Source organism: Mustela erminea, chromosome 10, assembly GCF_009829155.1.
Source record: "Mustela erminea isolate mMusErm1 chromosome 10, mMusErm1.Pri, whole genome shotgun sequence".
NCBI lineage: Eukaryota > Metazoa > Chordata > Mammalia > Carnivora > Mustelidae > Mustela > Mustela erminea.
In genome coordinates this window covers 9,166,180-9,179,316 of record NC_045623.1, presented here as the reverse complement: position 1 = coordinate 9,179,316, position 13,137 = coordinate 9,166,180, and the positions used below count along the sequence as shown (strand labels likewise).

The 13,137-nt window shown below is 35.8% G+C and overlaps 1 protein-coding gene across 2 annotated transcripts in view; it reads left to right on the top strand.

The window, feature by feature from the left end:
• The window catches only part of MAN1A2 (mannosidase alpha class 1A member 2), a 187,248-nt gene that overhangs the window by 47,513 nt on the left and 126,598 nt on the right, over positions 1-13,137 (top strand). For both annotated transcript variants that reach the window (XM_032303107.1, XM_032303105.1), the window contains exons 2-3: positions 465-720; positions 7,268-7,364. In XM_032303107.1, coding sequence (XP_032158998.1) covers positions 465-720; positions 7,268-7,364 — 353 coding nt within the window. The remainder of the gene's footprint in view (positions 1-464; positions 721-7,267; positions 7,365-13,137) is intronic.

Below are 13,137 nucleotides of genomic sequence, written 5' to 3'. Positions count from 1 at the left end.
ATGAAAAGTTTCCCTAGATCTTCTCTTTTCCACTTATCACTTTCCTTGACCCTGTATTTATATTTTTGTCCCTTCCCCATACTTAATTCTGTTTTTATTTTCTCTCCCCCGTCTTGTTTTTGCTCTGTTTTTTTTTTTTTTCTCCCTCCCCCTCCCTTTTCTTTCTTCATGTCTTCTGATAAGTTACTGATTGTTCTTTGCTCTGTTCTCACTGCTCCTGCAATTGTAACTTTCTTTCTAGGTTCCCTCTTCCACCTTGTAAAGTGTTTGGTCTTCAGCATCCAGGGCTTATAACAAGTTATATTTATCCTATTTGGGCAGATTTATCTGAGTCTCTTTCACAGATCATCCTTACCTTTTAATGGCTTCTAACAGGGTTTGGCTCAGGAAACTTTAAATTTTAGGTTCAAAGATTGAAGTTCTTAAGGATCATTCTTACCAGACCTTTTTTTATTCTCTTATAGGGAAGAAGAGGAACGTTTGAGAAATAAAATTCGAGCAGATCACGAGAAGGCCTTGGAAGAAGCAAAAGAAAAATTAAAAAAGTCGAGAGAGGAAATTCGAGCAGAAATTCAGACAGAGAAAAATAAGGTAGTCCAAGAGATGAAGGCAAAAGAGAAGAAGCCACTGCCACCAGTCCCTATACCAAATCTAATAGGAATAAATGGTGGAGACCCAGAAGATAATGACATAAGAAAGAAAAGGGAAAAAATTAAAGAGGTAATAAAACAAGATTTATGATGTGGAGAGGTTATGGTATTTGACTAGATTTAAATGTATATGCCTTTGTATCATCTATGGTGTCATACTTTGTTCTTGTTTGTTTTGGGGTCATGCTCATAGTTCAGATTCCAAGTTGGCAATAATCTTTCTTAATAGGGATTATAAGATAATTATTGGACACTTGAAATTTTGATATAATGTTGTTTGGATCATTATACCACTCTCTGTTGAGGGAGCTTTTGATATTCAACATTTTATAAATAATGGAGAATAGATCTGTAAATAATTTATCATTGAATAAGAAATTTCTGAAGTGTTTAGTTACAAGGGACTCTGCTAGATACTATGCAAATCTCCTCATAAACATGCCTCTGAAAAATTAGCATTTTATCTGCCATCTTTTAAAGAATAGGTCATCAAACCCTTCTGCCCGTACTGCAGATATCTTCCAAAGAGTCTCAAAAGATTAAAGAATGGGGACCGATTGACTTCAGGATTCTTTAAATGTTTAGTCTCAGAAGTCTTTCAAATTGTTATTCTAGGAATTATTTGGAGATAAAGAGAATGCCATGGTATGTGTGTGTGTGTAGGGAGGGGGCGGAATTTAGTGAATACTACAGTTAAGTTTTATTAACTAGAACTCCTGCTGATTCTTGGTAAAGTACTGCCTGTGAAGAAAAAGGTTTTGTCAGGTTGTAACAGCATCAGCAATATTTCAAAGGGATTATTTATCATAAAAGAAGATGGTAAGTTTAGTTCGAATAGTTAAATATCTATTTGGAAATATTCTAGTAATGATTATGAAAGACTTAGCAGGTACTTAAAGCTTGGTCTTATGAATTATTATAAAACCTTGACCTTAATGGAATCAAACTAGAGCTGTACTCTGATGTTACCTCAGCTCTGGAGACTGTCTTAATGTGCTGGCTGCTGTAGGCACTTTATTTGGACTGTATTGAGAAACATTGATAGATTTTTTTTTTTCCTGAGATGACTGACCTGCTAGTTTTTAGATGTAATTAGAATTTATTGAAACACTTTCCTATGTACATAATAATTCAAATAACAGTGTGTGTTTAGGGGACTCCCAAGACCACCACAGCCTCAGTGACTTACTGGAAGTATTCCCAGAACTCAACAAAGCAGTTGTTTTCATGGTTTGGGTTTATTGCAGCAGTAGCATGCAGATTAAAATTAGTAATAGGAAAGGCCCATATGAGAGAGTCCAGTAGATACCAGATGCAAGTTTCTAGCTGTCCCCTTTCAGTGGAGTGGTATGGACAGTGTCCAGCAGTGATGTATGGTAAGGAGGTATCATCAACCAGGGAAGTCCACCTGAGCCTTGCTGTCCAGGGCTTTTATTTGAGGTTCATTATGTAGGCGTGACTGACCTTAGTTCTCTAACACCTCCAAGAGGTCAGGCTGATATCATGTAACCCAAGGCCCCCACCATAAATCACATTGTAAGCAGAAACTGTTCACATGGCCCAAGGCTACACTTAAGGTACTCTAAAAGGCAGGGTAATAAGATTTAGTGGTTATTTTCTAGGAGTCTGGCACAGGGCAGATCTTTCTTTGGGATGTACAGGGTTTGGACAGCCTAGACCTGGTGAGTTAACCCTTTAATATCCATATATCCAGTGTTCTTACAAGTCAACATGAAACATTTTAAGACCTCCTGTACAGGTAGGCTCCTGTTAAACATTATGGTCACTGGCTTAGCAGGCAGAGAAAGTTGAACCTTAAGCTTATAGGGGAAGAAACTAACAAGAGACAAGATGATGTGAACTGAGGAATACCTGAAAGTTTCAAGGATTAGAGACATTGGTTACTTCTGAAGGAAGGGGTATAAAATGACATTAGAAAGGGATTATTTGAACATTTTAAAAAGTGCTCATAACTCTTAGATCTCCAGTTCTCCAGCTTAGGCATCCTAGCTGCTGCCTTCCCTTCCCCAACAGAAGACTAGAGTATACTATACCTTTTTGAGGGATAAATTAGACGAGGTCTGAATTTGGGGAATACCAGTTATGGCTGAGGGAAAACACAAAAAATGTGGTCAGAGAGGAGGGAATAAGTGAAAAGTGTTCTGAATATTGAGACCACTTTCTCCTGCTCAACTCTCCGAATTCTGGCAGCCAGGTTTTCGTATTCAATAAGCAGAAGACGGGCGGACTTCTCTGGGGAGACTGGCCCAAGAGAAAAGATCTAGAGTGTTCCTCAGTGAAAACCCCTGGGTTCACCTGTAGTCCCTAAGATGAGGCTCAGCTCAAGTTTGGCTCATTCACTGACAGCATTTAATTATCTTGTAAGTGCCTCCCTCTGATGTGAAGAACAAACCAAAGATCACTAGGCATTTCAGGAAAGTTTCTTACATTAGAAAACAAAACAGATGGAAGAATTCAGGAATTCAGAGAATATAGAAACAATATGGGGAGGACCAAAAAAGAAAAAAAAAATTGTCATTGGCATGACAAAAAAATGGAACTCATGAGAACAGGAGGTTATGAAAAGGAACATTTATAGAATATGAAGGAGCTCTTAGAAATTAAAAAAATATAATTTTAAAATTCACTAGAAGAGTTGGAAGATAAAATTGAACATATCTCTCAGTAGAACAAAGAAAGAGATTGAGCAAACAAGAAGGTAAGATTAGTCAGGAACATTTGACAAGTGATTAGATGAAGAAAATAGATGAGAAGAAGTCAATTTAAAAAAACTGGCTGAAACTAAAGAATGTGGGTCTTAGGGATTGAAAGGACCTACCAGACATGGAACAACAATGAGCAAAAAAATAGAAAAAAAAAAAAAAGATTCCTACTGAAATTTTTAGAAAAATAAGCATTCAAAAACAGATCCTAAACATTTACAGAGGAAAAAAAAAAAAGATGGGATTGTATATAATGGCACCTCAGATTCCTCAACCATAATACTGGAAACTGGAAGAGAGTGGAACAGTAGCTTAGAAAATTATATATTCAGCCAAATTGTGAATCAAATCTGAGGGTAAATTTAGTCATTTTCTCAGATTGCTATTGAAAAATATGCTTCAGCACAAAAATAGGAAGAGAAGAGATTTTGGCAACAAGGGATCTGTCACTAGAGAGAGAAAGGAAGGGCATTCTCAGGATTCTGAATAAGGGACTCAGCAGGGTGACTGCTGTGCTTCAGGCTGAGAGAACAGAAGTCGAGGTCAGAACAGGAGGGATAGAGAGCTTCAGGAAGGATATATCAGAATAAAATGGAACTGATAGTTTATCTGATGTGTTGGATTATATATTGAGACAGGTTTTGGAGCTCATCTATAATTTGGAAGTAAATTCAGAATTATTACATTAAAAACTTAAGTAAACAAACAAACAAAACCCGAAGCCCTCAGATAACTGATTAAAAGCGGGGCAAACAAAAGTTGCATAAGGTAATATAATAATTACAAGAAAAACATGTTAATTACATTGGGAGGATGCGGGTCGAGAAATATAAGTGGGGAAGTGTATGCTGAGGTAGTGGCATAAAAGAGCTAAATTATCGCTAACTGTAGGGGAATATGGTACATACCTAAACCTTTTTTAGAAATTAAGAACTAGTCCTATAGACTGTATTTCAAAATACAGTGATAAATGGAAAAAATTGGTGAAGGGCGCCTGGGTGTCTTAGCTGTTAAAACAGTTGCCTTTAGCTCAGGTCATGTCATGATCCCAGTCCCATGCTGGGCTCTCTGCTCAGGAGGGAGCCTGCTTCTCCCTCTCCCTCTGCCTGCTGCTTCCTCTGCCTGCTGCTGCTTCTGTGTGCGCTCTTTCTCTCTCTGCCAAATAAATAAAATTTAAAAAAAATTGAGCTTTTTGAGACATGATTTTGTAAAAAATAAAATGTACCTATTTTAAGAATATTGCTTGTTGATCGGTTTTGATAGCTGTATATACCTGTATAACAACTATTATCAAGATATTGATAATCTCAGAATGTTTTTCTTGAGCCCCTCTTTGGTCAGTCCACCCGATTCCTTGGTCACAGGCAAACACTGATCTACTTTTAATTATTATAGGTTGCTTGTCTTTTTTAGAGTTTCAGTCAAATGGAATCATAAAGTACGAAAGTATGTGATATTTTGTTTCTGGGCTTTTGCGTGGCATAATTTTTTTGAGATTAACCTATGTAGATTGCACATGAAGGTCATTTTTTCCTTAGTAGTATTCCATTATATGGGTATACCATAACTTGTTTTATTTATTCACCTGTTGAACATTTGTTCAACAGGTGTTCCAGGTTTTGACTGTTATGGTTAAAGTTGCTGTGAACATTTGTGTACAATTATTTGTATGGGCACATATTTTAGTTTTAATTTTAACCTTTGTCTGTGATCTGTTGCTGGTTAATTTTTTTGTTTATTGTCTTAAGTAAGGGCCGTGCTTCAGGTTTTGCCCATAGGGCATTCTAGTCATTTCAGCATCATTTGTTGAAAAGATTATCCTTTTCCTGTTGAATTACGTTGGCACTTTTGTTCAGGATCCAATGATAAAATCAGTAGTTGTTGAGCCCCTTTCTGGACTCATACCTATTCCATAACCCTTAATGCCAGTAGGACCCTATATTGAATTCTTAAATTATAGTAAGCTTTGATGTCAGGTTAAATCCTCCAACTTTGTTCTTTTTAAAAATTACTTTGGCATTTCTGGGTCCTTTGCCTTTCTAGAATTAGCTTCTTTATGAAAATAGAAGGTTGCTGGATTTTGATTGGGATTTTATTGAATCTGTAGATGTATTAGGAAGAATTATTAACAGTATCCAGTGTTACATGAACATGTTACATGTTTCCACTTATTTAGGTTTTCTTTGGTTTCTCAGCAGTGTTTTATAGTTCTCAGTATATAATTCTTGTACATATTGTTACATTTGTTCTGAAATATTTCATGTTTTTGATGCTAATATAAATGGAGTTGCTTATTACTAGCATATAGAAATATATTTGATTTTAGCTTTCTGGACTTGTTTCCCTATTACTTTATTGAAGTCATTTATTCTTGTGGACTTTTCTTTTTTAGATTGCTTAGGATTCTCCTTATACATAGTAATGTCCTCTGTGAATAGAGGTACTTTTCCATTTTCCTTTTTGATTTTTATGCTTTTTATTTCTTTTTCTTGTATGGTTACATTGGTTAGGACTTCCAGTACATTGTTGAAAATAAATGGTGAGAATGGACATACTTGATCTCAACGTTAGGGGTTAAGCATTTAGTCTTTTACCATTAAGTATGATGTTAGCTATAAGTTTTTTGAAGATCCCCTTTTTTTAGGTTGTAGACATTTCCTTGTAGTTTACTGAGAGTTTTTTTAATCATGAATGGGTGTTGAATCTTGTCAGGTGCTTTGTCTACCGGCATAAAAATGATTGTTTGATGTTTTTCCTTTTATATTATTCTGAATTACATTAATTGATGTTTGAATGTTAAATCAGTCTTCAATTTGTAGGTTAAACTGTTCTTGATCATTACGCAGTATCCTCTCTCTATTGCTGATTTTCGTTAAGGAATTTTGTGTTTTGTTTTGTTTTGTTTTTTTAAAGATTTTATTTATTTATTTGCCAGGGAAAGAGAGAGAGAGAGAGAGAGAGAGCAGGTGCAAGAACACACAAGCAGGGGAACAGCCTGCAGAGAGAGAAGCAGGCTGTCTGCTGAGCAAAGAGCCTGATGGAGGAGTTGATCACAGGACTCTAGGATCATGACCTGAGCTGAAGGGAGACCCTTCACCGATTGAGTCACTCAGGCATCCCTCATTAGGAAATTTTGAATCTGTGTTTTTGAGAGATACTGGTTTTCAGTTTCCTTGTAATGTCTTTGCCTGGTTTTGGTTTCTGAATAATGCAAGCTGCAAAAAACCAAGTTGAGGAATATTTTAATGAATAGTATACTGATAATTGAATAGATTTTTGATATACCACAATCCACTGTTAAAAACTGTTATAAATTAAATACTCTGCTGTTGCGTAGCTTGGATCTCCTTGGGTTGTGAGAAGTGCAGTTCAAGCTAGTTGATAAAAAAAATTTATTAGCTTAGTGGCTCTAAATGAGGGCTTCAAGCTTGGCTTGACTAAGTTCACATCTTAGATGTGATTGTTAATAATATACACCTCTGTCCTTTTGTTTTTTAGTTTCTCCATGTTGGGTGAATGTTAGCCTCCATCAGCTCTACGATGATATATTATGTACACCTTGAGATTACAAATCGAGAGAGTCCCTTCCTTTATGCATAAAGGGACTTGATTGCTGCTACTTGAATCACACCTAGTCACTTTGTTTAGGTCAGGAGTTGGCAAAATACAGCCTGCAGGCCAAGTTTTTTTTATTTTTTATTTTTCTCTGTTGTGTAGACTGAGGTTAAGCATGGTTATTTGTGTTGTCACAGTGGTACAAATGGTAATAGAATAATATTCTAATGTAGGAGATACAGGATAATAGGTAAGACTATAGTGATAGATGATCTAGATAGATGAAATAACAGTCTGTGAGTAATGTAAATTGCTTGGTTATAATTTTTCCTTTCTCAGATGATGAAACATGCCTGGGATAATTATAGGATATATGGATGGGGGCATAATGAACTCAGACCTATTGCACGGAAGGGACACTCCACTAATATATTTGGTAAGTTTACTTCTTCTAATTATATATCCACTACTATATCCATTTTCTGTCTCCATCTTTAAAATAGAATCTAACTTTTTAAGTTCTTTATACTTTATCAAGTATTTCTATGTAACAATAATTTGAATTATAATAAGAACATAACATGTACTTTTTTTATTAAGTTTCAGTGAAGATTTAGGGATACTTTGGAATATACAGATGATGCGGTAGATTTTATATATATATATATATAAATCTATATATAGATATATTTATACATATATATGTATGTATATATATACATATATGTATAGATATATAGAATCTATATATATATATAGATAGTATTTATACATATATATAGATAGTATTTATACATATATATATATATATATATATATATGCCATTCATTTATTTGAGTATTTTGCTGCTTTTTCTGCCATTTCTTTTTTTAGTATCAGGGAAGTTTGGTACCCATTTGTAGGTTTTCTTCAACACAGTTCTGATATTCCTCATATTATAGAGGAGGAGGGGATGCAAAAGAAAGCAGCAGTCCTCATTGCTTTGTGGATGCCCCATTGTGAGATATTAGTGCAGGAAAAGACATTATATGTAATGGTTAATTAAAATTAGATCCTCTCTTCAAGTAAGTATTTCCTTATATTAAATTCAGTGGTAAACTGTGAGTCCTTTTAAAGGATTGGAGTATAAATGTGTACTGAAAATAAAGGTTGGTGTTAATTTTCTACTCATTTTCTTAAACCATATTTCTCAGAACATCTACTATATTAAAAATTATCAAAGAGATACGGGTCCTAGATGATAAATTATTTAAAAAGATCAATGAAACCAAGCTCCTAGCAGGACTGACAAAGAAAAAGAATAAACATGATTACTACTATTAGGAATTAAAAGGGATTATCACTACAGCTGCCACCAAACAAGAAACAGCTGCCTTTAGCTCAGATTGTGTCATGATCCCAGGGTCCTGGGATCAAGTCCCATTGTAGGGCTCCCTGCTCAGTCCCTGGGGTTGTTGATGCCCTTTAGAATTTTTATCTGTTCCTCTCTGGACAGATGACAAAATGGAAAAACTCACCTCAAAAAAAAGAGTAAGTGGCAGTACTACTGACTGCCAGGAAGCTAATCAGCATGGATATAAGTAAGATCCTCCCCTGCTCGTGTTCCATCTCTCATTATATCTCTCTCAAATAAATAAAATCTTAAAAAAAAAAAACTCATTGATAGAGAACAATCTGAGGGTTGATGAAAGGAAGTGGATGGGGCTAGATGGATGATGGGTATTTAAGGATGGCACTTGTGGTGGGCCGTGGGTGTTTATTTAGGTGATTAATCACTGGATTCTACTCATGAGACTAATATTGCACTGTATGTTAGCTAACCAAATTTTAAATAAAATTTTTAAAAATCAATAGAAAGAGGACAACACCTCGACATAATAATGAAACTTGCAAATCTCAGAGACAAAATCCTGAAAGCAGCTCAAGATAAGACGTCCATACCTTACCAGGGTAGACACATTAGACTGGTAGCAGACCTGTCACAGAGATCTGGTAGGCCAGAAAGGACTGGCATGATATATTCAGGGTGCTAAATGAGAAAAAATATGCAACCAAGAATATTTAATAGATGTCATTCAAAATAGAATGAGTGATAAAAAGCTTCCAGGACAAACTAAAAGAATTTAAAGAAACTAAAAGAAACTAAAAGAATTTGTGGTCACTAAACCAGCCCCAAAAGAAATATCAAAGGGGATCCTTTAAGCAAAGAGAGAGCCCAAAAGTAACATAGACCAGAAAGGAACAGACATAATCTACAGAAACAATGACTTTATAGGTAATACAGTGGCACTAAATTCCTATCTTTCAGTAGTTACTCTGGATGTAAATGGGCTAAATGCTCCAATCAAAAGACACAGGGTATCTGATTGAATAAAAAAGGAAAACCATCGATATGCTATCTGCAAGAGACTCATTTTAGACCCAGAGACACCTCCAGATTGAAAGTGAAGGAGTGGAAAACCATTTATCATCCTAATTGACATCAAGAGAAAGCTGGGGTAGCAATCCATATATCAGACAAATTAGATTTTAAGCCAAAGACTAATAAAAGATGAGGAAGGACAGACACTATATTATAATTGAAGTATCTATCCAACAAGAGGATATAACAGTTACAAATATTTATGCCCCTAACATGGGAGCAGCCAATTATATAAGCCAATTAATAATAAAAGTAAACTCATTGATAGTAACAAAATAATAGTAGAGGACTTTAACACCTCCCTCACTGCAGTGGATAGATCATGTAAGCAGATCAACAAGGAAATAAGGGCCTGTTTTATATATATTATATATAATAGTTATATCTATATAACAGATATGTTACACACTTATATATAACAGATATATTCAGAGCATTCTGTCCCAAAGCAACAAAATACACATTCTTCTCGAGTGCTCATGGAACAACTTCCAGAATAGACAGAATTGTCCAGAATAAACTACCTGGGTCAACAAATCAGGTCTCAGCTGGTACTAAAAGATTGGGATCATTCCTTGCATATTTTCAGATCACTGTGCTTTGAAACTTGAACTCAGTCGCAAGAGGAAATTTGGAAAGAACTCAAATACTTGGAGGCTAAAGAGCATCCTACTAAGGAATGAATGGGTCAACCAGGAAATAAAAGAAGAATTTAAAAATTCATGGAAACAAATGAAAATGTAAACACAAATGTTCAAAATCTTTGGGATGCAGCAAAGGTGGTCCTAAGTGGGAAGTATATAGCACTACAAGTCTTTCTCAGGAAACAAGAAAGGTCTCAAATACACAAGCTAACCTTACACCTAAAGGAGCTGGAGAAAGAACAGCAAATAAAGCCTAAACCCAGCAGGAGAAGAGAATTACTAAGATTAGAACAGAAATCAATGAAATAGAAACCAAAAGAACAGTAGAACAGATCAATAAAACTAGGAGCTTGTTCTTTGAAAGAATTAATAAGATTGATAAGTGCCTGGCTAGACTTATCAAAAAGAAAAGAGAAAGGACCCCAATTAATAAAATTATGGATGAGAGGAGAGATCACAACCAACACTGAAGAAATACAATTATAAGAACATATTATGAACAAATATATGCCAACAGATTAAGTAATCTGGAAGAAATGGATGCATTCCTAGAGATGTATAAACTACCGAAACTGAAATAGGAAGAAATAGAAAACCTGAACAGGCCCACAACTAGCAAGGAAATTGAAGCAGTAATCAAAAAAAAATCTAACAAACAAGAATCCAGGGTTGGATGGCTTCCCAGGGGAATTCTACCAAACATTTCATTAAATTCTTCTGAAGCTCTTTCAAAAACTAGAAATGGATGGAAATCATCCAAATTCATTTTCTGAGGCCAGCATTACTTTGATCTCAAAAGAAGACAAAGACCCCACCAAAAAAGAGAATTATAGATCAGTATCCCTGATGAACATGAATGCACAAATTCTCACCAAGACACTACCTAGTAGGATCCAACAGTACATTAAAAGGATTACTCACCATGACCAAGTGGGATTTATTCCTGGGCTGCAAGGGTGGTTCAACATCTGCAAATCAATCAGTGTGGTACACTACATACATAAAAGAAAGGCAGGAACCATATGATCCTCTCAATCCTTTCTTTTATGTAGAAAGGGCAGGAACCATATATGTAGAAAGCATTTGACAAAGTACAGCATCTGTTCTTAATGAAAACTTTTCACAGTGTAGAGATAGAGGGAACATAACAATATCATAAAAGCCATCTATGAAAAATCCACAGTGAATATCATTCTCAATGGGGAAAAACTGAGAGCTTTTCCCTAAGGTTAGGAACACAGCAGGGATGTCCACTGTCCCCTCTTTTGTTCAATAATAGTACTAGAGGTCCTAACCTCTGCAGTCAGACAAGAAAAAGAAATAAAAGGCATCCAAATCAGCAACGAAGCCAAAGTCTCACTCTTTGCAGATGGCTTGATACTCTTTTTTTTTTTTTTGGTGGAAAACCCAAAAGGCTCCACCCCAAAATTGCTAAAACTCACACAGGAATTCAGCAAATGACAGGATATAAAATCAATGCACAGAAATCCATTGCATTTCTATATGCCAACAATGAGAAGAAATGGAAATTAAGGAATTGATCCCATTTATAATTGCACCCAAAAGCATAAGGTACCTAGGAATAAACTTAACCAAAGAGGCAAAGGATCTGTACTCAGAAAACTATAGAAATCTCATGAAAGAAATTGAGGAAGACACAGAGTGATAGAAAAACGTTCCATGCTTATGGATTTCAAGAACAAATATTGTTAAAATGTCCGTGCCATGCAAAACAATCTATACATTCAGCGCAATCCCTACCAAACTACCATTAACTTTTTTTCCACAGAGTTGGAACAAATAATCCTAAAATTGTATGGAATCAAAAAAGACTCTGAATATCCAATGACATACTGGACCAGATGGACTTAACAGATAGATCTATTGAATGTTGAAAAAGAAAACTGAAGCTGGTGGCATCACAGTGCTGGACTTCAAGCTCTATTACAAAGCTGTAATCATCAAGACAGTATGGTACTGGTACAAAAACAGACACATAGATCAGTGGAACAATATAGAGAACCCAGAAATAGACCCTCAGCTTTATGACCAACTAACCTTTGACAAAACAGGATGGAATATCCAGTGGAAAAAAGAATCTCTTCAACAAATGATGGGAAAATTGCATGCAGAAGAATGAAACTGGATCATTGTCTGACACCATACACAAAGATAAACTCAAAGTGGAAGAAAGACCTAAATGTGTGAGACAAGAATCCATCAAAATCCTAGCGTAGAACACAGGCAGCAACCTCTTTGATCTTGGCCACGGCAACCTCTTGCTAGAAACTTCTCCAAAGGCAGGGGAAACAAAAGCAAAAATGAACGATTGGAACTTCATCAAGATCAAGCAAAGCAAAGAGTCAAGGATACTAAAAGGCAACCTGTGGAATGGGAGAAGATATTTGCAGATGACATATCAGATAAAGGACTAGTATCCAAAATCTATGAAGAACTTATCAGACTCAGCACTCAAAGAACAAATAATTCAATCAAGAAATGGTCAGAAGACTTCAAGAGACATTTCTCCAAAGAAGATATCCAAATCGCCAACAGACACATGAAAAAAGGCTCAATATCACTTGGCATTAGAGAAATACAGGTCAAAAACCACAATGAGATACCGCCTCATGCCAGTCAGAATGGCTAAAATTAACAAGTCAAGAGATGACAGATGTTGGTGAGGATGTGGAGAAAGGGGAACCCTGATACACTGTTGGTGTGAATGCAAGCTGGTGTAGCCACTCTGGAAAACAGTATGGTGGTTCCTCAAAAAGTTGAAAATAGAGCTACCCTATGACCTAGCCATCATACTACTGGGTATTTACCCCAAAGATACAAATGTAGTCATCTGAGGCACCTGCACCCCAGTGTTTATAGCAGCAGTGTCCACAATAGCCCAACTGTGGAAAGAGCCCAGATGTCCATCAACAGAATAGTACACAGCCATCAAAAAATGAAATCTTATCATTTGTAATGACATGAATAGAGCTAGAGGGTATTATGCTAAGTGAAATAAGTCAATCAGAGAAAGACAATTCTCCTAGGATCTTCTGGAATTTGAGAAACAAAACAGGATCATAGAGGAAGAGAAGGAAAAATAAAAGAAGACAAGATCAGAGAGGGAGACAAACTGTAAGAG